This window comes from Rhinopithecus roxellana, chromosome 15 (assembly GCF_007565055.1).
Source record: "Rhinopithecus roxellana isolate Shanxi Qingling chromosome 15, ASM756505v1, whole genome shotgun sequence".
Taxonomy (NCBI): domain Eukaryota; kingdom Metazoa; phylum Chordata; class Mammalia; order Primates; family Cercopithecidae; genus Rhinopithecus; species Rhinopithecus roxellana.
In genome coordinates, this window is record NC_044563.1 from 95,721,262 (window position 1) to 95,730,229 (window position 8,968).

The 8,968-nt window shown below is 43.5% G+C and overlaps 1 protein-coding gene across 1 annotated transcript in view; it reads left to right on the plus strand.

Moving 5' to 3' along the window:
• The window catches only part of LOC104657329, a 60,892-nt gene extending 55,419 nt beyond the window's left edge, over positions 1 to 5,473 (plus strand). Inside the window, exons 2-3 of the mRNA XM_010357105.1 lie at positions 4,438 to 4,563; positions 5,280 to 5,473. Of these exons, the coding sequence (XP_010355407.1) occupies positions 4,438 to 4,563; positions 5,280 to 5,458 (305 nt within the window). The 3' untranslated portion in view covers positions 5,459 to 5,473. The remainder of the gene's footprint in view (positions 1 to 4,437; positions 4,564 to 5,279) is intronic.
• The last annotated feature ends 3,495 nt before the right edge of the window (positions 5,474 to 8,968 follow it).

Below are 8,968 nucleotides of genomic sequence, written 5' to 3' on the forward strand. Positions count from 1 at the left end.
TCCCCCAAATGCCACCTTATCTGAGAGGCCTTCTCTAGCTTATCTAAAATGCCACAGTTCCACACCTGCCACACTCTGTCGCCTTTCCTACCTGACATTTCTTCATAGGACTTATCACCACCTAACATATTATATAATCATTTATTATCTGTGTCTCCCAAAAAGGAGAGCATGGACTTTGACCTACTTGTTGCTATGTTCCCAGTGCCAGACATCAAGTAAGATCTCAATAAATATTTGCTGAATAAATTAATTGGTTTATAGTGTTCTTTTGTGTGTCTGTATCCTTCACTAGACTGTGAGCAGCTGGGCTCAGTACTGGATCTTGTTTCTTTCATCATAGTAAGTACCAAGCCCAGAGCCTGGAACATGGTAGGCTAGGCAAGCAATAATATTTGAGACGAATGAATGAACAAATGGATAAGACCAATGACGTGGCCTGCAACAAGCAACATTGGTCCTCTTTGACCTCACTGTTCTATGTTAAATAAAAATGATACTAGCATACACCCTATCTACCTCAAGAGGTTTTTGTTAAAAGTTAATAATATACTCTACCAACCTCAAAGGCACTTCTAAATAGCCAAGGGTGCCATATCCATGCAAAAGTTCCTAATTCGTCTTTGTGTAATGGCATCCATGGCAAATTGGTTCCAGGCCCCCCCGCAGACACTGAAATTTGTTCATGCTCAAGTTCCTTATATAAAATGGTATAGTATTTGCATATAACTCCCACACATTCTCTCATATACTTTAAATCACCTATAGATTACTTATAATACCTAATACAATGTAAATGCTATGTAAATAGTTGTATTGTCTTTTTATGTGTATTATTATTTATTGTTATATTATTATTTTTTCAAATGTTTTCGATCCAGGGTTGGTTGTGGAACTTATAGCTGTGGAAAGCCAACTTATTGGGCCTGAAGGAAGATAAATCAGTAATTCAAACAGGACTTCTAGATCCCATGAGGACTCCATGATGGAAGATTTAGCCAACATCTCCAGGCTACTTTGAACTACAGACATTAGGCCTTTACGATACTATCTTTATAAAGCAATGGCTTTGTATGCTTGCTGCCTAATAATTTCAGATCTTCTCTTTAATCAGCCTGTGAATGTTTTCACTGTAAGACATAATATACCAATGACAATAAAAACAAGTAATAAAATGAGAAGAAAAAGCCCTCTAATAAATTCCAGAACCAAAGCAGATTTCAGAAACTAGCTTTTATTAGTCAAGCCCTATAGACAAGTAACTGACATAGAAATCTGGGCTTGGAACAATTCAACAGTGCTCTGAAACAGGGATAGTGGTGGTGGTACAAATCATACCATGTACAAAGCAGAGTACCTTGAGCTCTCTGCCCATTTACGCCAGTGCTCCAAAGATCTCCTACTTTGTGGCATGCTGGCTTGTTCCTAAGAAGACTGCTTTATGGGATTTCATACATACATGCACATACTCAACACAACCAAATAAAGTTTTATAAGCAAGAAAGAAGCCCCACCTCCCAATTTCTGCCTTTCACTTTACTAGCCCTGGTTGATGGAATTTGTAGTTAGTTACTGAATCCAGTTCTATGTGTCACTGTTGCAGCCTGGGATCATCATCAAAGGTATGAAGGCTGACATGATCCTCATCTCACTGTCAATGATTTAAGATAAACACGGCTCCCATGAAATCCCATGGATTTCAGTTGTTACCCTGCATCTCAGTCTTCTCCCCATCTTGGGGACTGTGATGTGCCTGAAATTTACCACCTTGGTTTCTGTGACAAGCCCCCCAGGCACTTGTTCTTCTGAGATTCCAGTGGAGGTCCAAATGTGGGGATCTAGATTCCCCTAAGTAGAACAAACACTTTACTATGTCCACCATTTTAAGATTTGGGTTCATTTCCATAACAGTTTCCTTGCTATACTTAGAGCTGTCTTTTCCTCTTCCAGGCTGTCACAAGTTCCAACTGAGCAGCAGTCCTACTACAGGATTGATCATGCAAGGGCTTGGATGTGAGCTGATCTGTTTCACTTCCCTACTCCATTGTTGGGGTCCTCTAGCATCCTAGCCTTGAAATGGACTCTGGGTTGAGTCATCTTGATTTCCATGAAATTCCCTAGCAGGCTTTAGTGTCTAGTAATTTCAGAAAAAGTCAGGGGCCTAAGTAAATAACAAAAGGAGGCCAGATATCGGGTAAGTCCACAATAATTTGGTACCCTTGATTCGGTTCTACATGACATGGCCCAGCCACAGCCTACCCTGTCAGATGGTGGTTGATTCTAGACAAGGTGATAAAATTCATGTGAAGCTAAACAACACCTGAAAGAGATACAGAAAACATCTCTCTTCCTTATCCTCCAGACTTTACCAATCGCCGAAACATTTGGATTCTGATCCTCAAAGCTCTCTCTAATCTACTCCCTCATTGCCTCCCCTACTGCCACTGCCATGATCCAGACCTTCAGATATCCTGTATGTATAACAGAATAGTAATTTGAAATATTAACTCCAGTGCTTTTGTTCCCATTATTATTTCTACACATCCATGGTCTTTCCTCCATTAAAACTAGAACATAAAGCCTGAGCATCCATTGCCTCAGAGAAAGGTAGCTATAACAGAAATACAAAGAGCAAATTAATTACGGATGCAGCAGCCAGAATCCTAGCCTGAACAATAGACTAGAAAGAATACTTACAGAAAGCATAACGTTTAAAGAGCTGGTAGAATTGGCAGATAGTCAGAAGATTAATCAAGTGAATACCTGTTTGGACCCCTGAGAGGGGTCTCTGTGTCCTGCATGCCTAGTCTGAGCCCAATGGTGGAAAGCAGAAAATAGTTCTCCCTTTTATTTCAAGGATCTGAGGACAAAGAGAGCCTGTGCTCCCCTGCCCATCTTCTGCCTGGAAAGATGGCAACCTCCAGAATTCTCCCGTTAGCTATCAGGGAACAGAACAGTAAGGTTAGGTGTAGTTGCTTCAGACATCTAGGTTTAGGATCTAATTCAGACCCATTGTATTCCCCACAAAGCATAGCTGGAGAGTCCTCAAAAAAGTAGTGTCTAGACCTCCCTGTCTAGAAAATGAAAAGGTCACATGATGATCTTAGTGAAAAAGTGACCAGGAAGGCCCTGGATGTCAAAGATAGCCCTTGCCAACCCCCACTGTAACTCTCATTCATCCTCATTCCATGACTTGATGCTATACAATCCCTTCCTCATGTGGAACTTAGATGCTACCACAAGGAGAAGGAAGAGACGGAGAAATCCCTGAACTAAGATTAAATATCTGCCAACACTGGACTTGGGTTCAAGTTTATAGAAAATTCGCTTCAGTTTTGCACACCTGATCTTGTGGGTTAGGAAACTATACCAGCTACCTGAAACTATTGCAATACAGTCCTAACTGGTTCCTCAGACACTACTTCTAGCTCCTCCAGTCTACCCCCAGCAACCAGAGGGAACTTTCGAAAACATGGATATAACCACACCTTTATGGGTGAGAAGCCAGGTTTTCAAGTAGGCAAATCTGTGTTCAGATTCCAGCTCTGCTGTATGTCAATTGCATGACCTCAGGCAAGTTATCAAACCTCTGTGAGTCTCATTTCTCTCATTCCATTATGAAATGGAAGAATCCCAAGGCTGCTTCATTTAATGCCATTGGGATTCCATGAGATGATGGAGGTCCTGGCACAGATTAGAAATTCAGTTAATATTGGCTGGTCCTTACCGTATCATGTTGTTAATCACCTCCTTAGCTTTGTGCATGTGCTCCTCCTCTCCCTCCTCCCAAAAGAAAACCAGAAACCATCTCCTCTATCAATTTATTCCCTGAGACATATGCTGGGCTGCCTTCCTCTGTGCCCCACAGGGTAGGTTTAGGGATTTCTCAGTGGTATACCTTCAGTCTTCCAAGCCCAGCTTAATCACAGCATTCATCACATATCATCTGGTGACTTCTCCATATTCTTCAAAGGCCAGAAATAATGCTTGATCTCTGGGCCCCCTTTTACCCTTGAGCATCCCTTACCCCAGAGAGTGCCCAAGAGATAGGAGAAAGCTCTTCTTAAAGGCAATGGGTAAGGGAGGGGTCAGGGGGCAGATTGAGGAAGAAGTGAGCTTGCAAGTTTGCCCGTGGTTCCTATGAAAGTCCTCCAGCCTGGAATGGCGTAAACCCAGGAGGCGGAGCTTGCAGTGAGCTGAGATCCAGCCACTGTGCTCCAGCCTGGGAGACAGAGCAAGACTCCGTCTCAAAAAAAAAAAAAAAAAAAAGAAAGTCCTCCAGCCTGAGCCATGGGCCTAAGGCAGACTGGATCCCAGCAGGTTGGGACACAGGGTTGCCAGGTCAACTTTTATTTTCCCACATGGTATTTATCCCTTTGATCCTTGAACAGATCAAACAAAGCTCACTAATAAATGGCTTCCCTCCCTGCCTTTCAGAGCAGATCCTCAAACATAGCCTGCATCTCTCCCTGCTTCCCTCCCACTCTCCAGTTTTCCAGCCAGAGGCATTTGCTCTAAGGCCCAGGCTGTGGCCCACCTATCACTGCTACCCAAGTAGTACAGGTATGATTATCTGTTTAATTTCTTTAATTCAAATTGCACAAGAGAAATTTCAGGACTCACTCACTGATACATCATGGTTACTTACCTCTTGTCTAGGCCCTTGGGCAAGGATGTACTGATGCATCTACTATGATTGCCTGGTTATCTTGGTCTTGGAAGCACCTAGTAATGAAAGAACCCAGAGAAAAGATAAACAGGGCCAAGGGAGCCAAGATGAATCTTTCTGAGCCTATTTCTTCCTTTATGTAACTGGAATATTGTTTCTTGCCCCACCTACCTCACGAGGCTGAAGTGAGGATTAAGCAAGTTATGACTGTCAAAGTCCACTGGGAAGGATGGAGTTCTAGATACATATTGAGTTCCTCTAGTCCTTACATATTGCAAAAGACTTGGGTAAAGTTTCTGCAAGAGTTAGGCTGACCAATCTTCCTAGCTTACCCAGGACTGAGGGATTCCTTGGGATGCCGGAATTTCTGTACTAAAACCAAGAAAATCCAAGGCAAATCTGGTTGAGGTTGAGTTGGTCACCCTACACAGAGGTAGCACTTAACGAGTGTCTGTCCCGGGCTATAATGGTGTCCCTCAAAACTCATATGTTGAAGCACCAGTACTTTAGAATGTGACTGTATTCAAAGATGGGGCTTTGAAAGAGGTGATTAAGTTAAAAGGAGGCCTTCGGGGTGGGCTCTATTCCAATCTGACCGGTGTCCTTACAGGAAGAGGAAATTTGAAGAGGAAAAGAGGGACCGGGAATGGGGACACACCGAGAAAAGACCATGTGAAGACATGGCGAGAAGACAGCCAGCTGCAAGCCAAAGAGCGAGGCCTCAGAAGAAACCAACCCTGTCGACACCTTGACCTTGGACTTCCAGTCTCCAAAATTATGCGAAAATAAATTCCTGTTGTTTAAGCCACCCAGTCTGTAGTTTGTTATGGCAGCCTTGAGCAAACTAATACAATATCCTTGAAGAAAGAAGAATTATAAAACCTAACAGTTATGGGGCAGTAAATTGACATATTAATAACTCATTTAGTCTTCTCTTCACAGAAACTCTCTATGGGAGATATTATCATGTATCATTGTTTTACAGAGGAGAAAACTGAGGCACAAGAGGTCAAGTAACCTGCTTCAAAGTCATAACTAGTAAGTGAGTGACAGAGGCAGTTTCTTCACTCTCAGTCTGCTAGAAAGCAAAGTCCAAGGTTAAAGTGTTGACATTTAGGAGAAGCAAAACCAGGGCCTTGAGGGTAAGGCCCAGGGTGAGAATGAGTTGAAAAGGGAAATGAGGCAAGAAAAGATGCAATGTGATGCACAGCAGCTGGCCACCACCTCCCCAGGATCTTCCCTGAGACACAGCAGCTTGCTGGGTAGGTAAGTTGCAGCACTTGGAATTCCTCTAGATCATCTGCAAGGAGAAACCACCTCTAAGGGTAATTGAGAAGGGAAGGAGAGAGAAGGGAAGGAGTTGCTGAATTAAGTTTGCTTACAGCTGCCTCCATACATATTGTAAGTTTGGCCTAAAGGTTTCTCCATACACAGTGAACCATAAACTAACTTAATATGTAAACAGACTGTAACCTACTCTTGTAACAAGTACCAGAGTCTCAGCCAACCGCAGGCAGCTGACTGTTCAAAGCAGGTTCAAATAAGGCAAAGGCCCAGCTGTAACCAATCCAGCTGTTTCTGTACCTCACTTCTGGTTTCTCTAGGTCACTTTCCTTTTTCTGTCCATAAATATTCGACCATGTGGAGTAGCTCTGAACCTATTCTGGTTCTGGGGGCTGGTCGATTTGCAAATCGTTCTTTGCCCAATTAAACTGTGTAAAGTTTAATTTGTCTAAAGTTTTTTCTTTTAACTGGGTATTTATGCATTTGGCTCCTTCTTTTTCCCTTTCCCTTTTCTCACTGGTCCAAGGGATCCCCCCCATGGGAAGCTAACTCCCCTGCACTTCCATCATCCAAGGCCCATCCCTAATGTTTATGGCACCTAGAGCAAGGATACCAAGGCAGGCTGCTACAGACTAAGCTGTGTTCCCCAGAAGTCATATGTTTATTCCTTAACCCCTAATGTGATAGTATTTGGAAGCAGGGCTTTTGGGAGGTAATTAGGTTATGAGGATGCATCCCTCATGTTGGGATTAGCATCCTTATAAAAAGAGACTCCCCTCTTGCCCCCTGCCATGTGAGGACACTGCAAAAGTGTGGCCACAGCAAGGAGAGCTCTCACCAAAAACCAAATTAGCCAGCACCTTGATCTTGAACTTCACAGCCTCCAGAACCATAAGGAATAAATTTTTATTGTTTATAAATTACTCCATCTATGATATTTTGTTGTGGCAGCCAAAACTTACTAAAACACAGCCCAAGTTAACTAGAGACTCAAGCACCATACATCTAAATATTTAAATGTTACATGTCAAGAAAGCAAACTTGACGAATAGAATATTTTCACTCTTTCATATTATCAAATGCATCTTTGTAATGACCTGAAAGGTCATATTACCTGGTGGTAACCTGGAGATGGGCACCCTGGGGTGTCCATGAGGGGCACTTCTCAAGACTTTGAACTTAGCCATCCCTCCTGCCTGCTGGATTGTGTCTTCACTCCTCAGAGCAGGGCCTTGTCTTTTCCTTAGGAAAATAATCATAAAAGTAATAAATAAATGCTCCATGTTTATCCCATTAAAGAAAGAAAGGTGAACACACACCAAAGAAAGCATTTTCATATAAGACATACTCAGAAATATTATCAGCTTAAGCTGAAGAATAAGAAAACTGAGGCTCAAAGAAGGGAATGATATGGTGGAGGTGACAGAGCTCAGGGTTTGACTCCAGAATCCAAGTGTATTTTAATTATGGCACATTGAGGCTATCCATAGTGGCACTAAATTATGTCCGTTCATTTGGACAGGCATTTATTAAGAGTGTTTCTGTGCCAGGCATCGATTAGCTGCCAGGATACACACGTGGACAAGATCCATCTCTGCTGGAGTTGCTCACAGGCCACAGGGGAGATGGGCAGGTGAAAGTAGCAGTTGAGCAGTGCCAGCAATAAAGGCTGCAGGGCATGTAGTGAGGACTCAGAGGATGGTCACCAGGAGATGATGACACTTGACCTTCAAGGCTGAGTGGGAAGCAACAAAGATCAGAAGGAAGAAGGCCCTAACAAGCAGGAGAAACAGAGCATGAGCAGGTCAGGAGATGTGAGAGGCAGCATAATCCTGGAGCTGCTTGAATTCCCCTAAACTTGGAGCATGGATAAAGGCTTAAGGGTGTCATTATCATGCCTATGAAAGCCTCTTAGATATGAGAGGAGCCCTGTCGGATTTTGAGCCAGGAAATGACCAGATTAGAGCTGTGCTATAAATCTGTATTATGCACCTTTCACTTTGTACTAAAATGACCTCTTCCCTTGTCTCTGTTCCCAGACTCTGTCTTGGAGCTCCTTGGGGAAACGTTGTATTCACGTTATTGCCCCAGTGCCTTGCATACTGCCTGGTAATCATTTGCTAAATGAGTGAATGAATAAATGAATGAATGAATGAACAAACTCTGCTACCTGGTTGTATTCTGCTATTTTGGCTTCCTTCTTTTTTCCTGCACTGTTCCTGATTTTAGTTGAGGATTAAACATGGGCTCTGCACACAGGCCCTAAGGCTGTGAGTCTGTGTGTGTATGTTTTACATCAGCCAAACCAAATAAACAAACACATGGCAGAACCCCAGGCGTGTGGCTCCCTCACTTGGCACAGCCAGCTGGCATGTGGCTGCCCCTCCCCAGCTTCCCAGCACCTCCCCCTGGAGTCAGGATGCTGCCTAGAGGCTTGGCTGTGGATTTGAGAACCCCTCCCTACTTCCTCTGCAGCAGCAGCAGGACTTTAGGCACATGCTGATAGCCTCCATTTTAATTAGCGAGAATTTGAAATCACTTCTGTCTCCAAACTCTTCTGAGAATTGGTTGGTAGCCCCTACGACAATGGGGGCCCTTCTAACAGGTCAATGACCACGAGTACCGGAGAGAAGACAGGAAGATGACCCTACCCTCACCCTCCAACTGTGTTTCCTACTCCACTATACTCATTCCAACTGGACTAACTGTCCATTCTTACTGACTGATCCAAATAACCCCTAGAGTTTCCTTCTGGGGGTGCACTCTGGGAAACTCTGGGGGGGGGGGGGGTTACCTAGATCTCTAGGGATTACCTGAATCAGTCAGTGCTCAGCTCTTTAAGCGTTCCAAATCAAAGTCAGTGCTCTCAGTACTCATCTCTACCTCACCTGCTGAGGTCTTCCTGAAATTCCCCAAATCAATCAGTGACAGCTCCATTTCAGAGGGCACCAATCACAAAGGGAGCCTAATTCTAGACTCCTTCTTTTTCCTCACCCCGGCGATATTCACATGGCA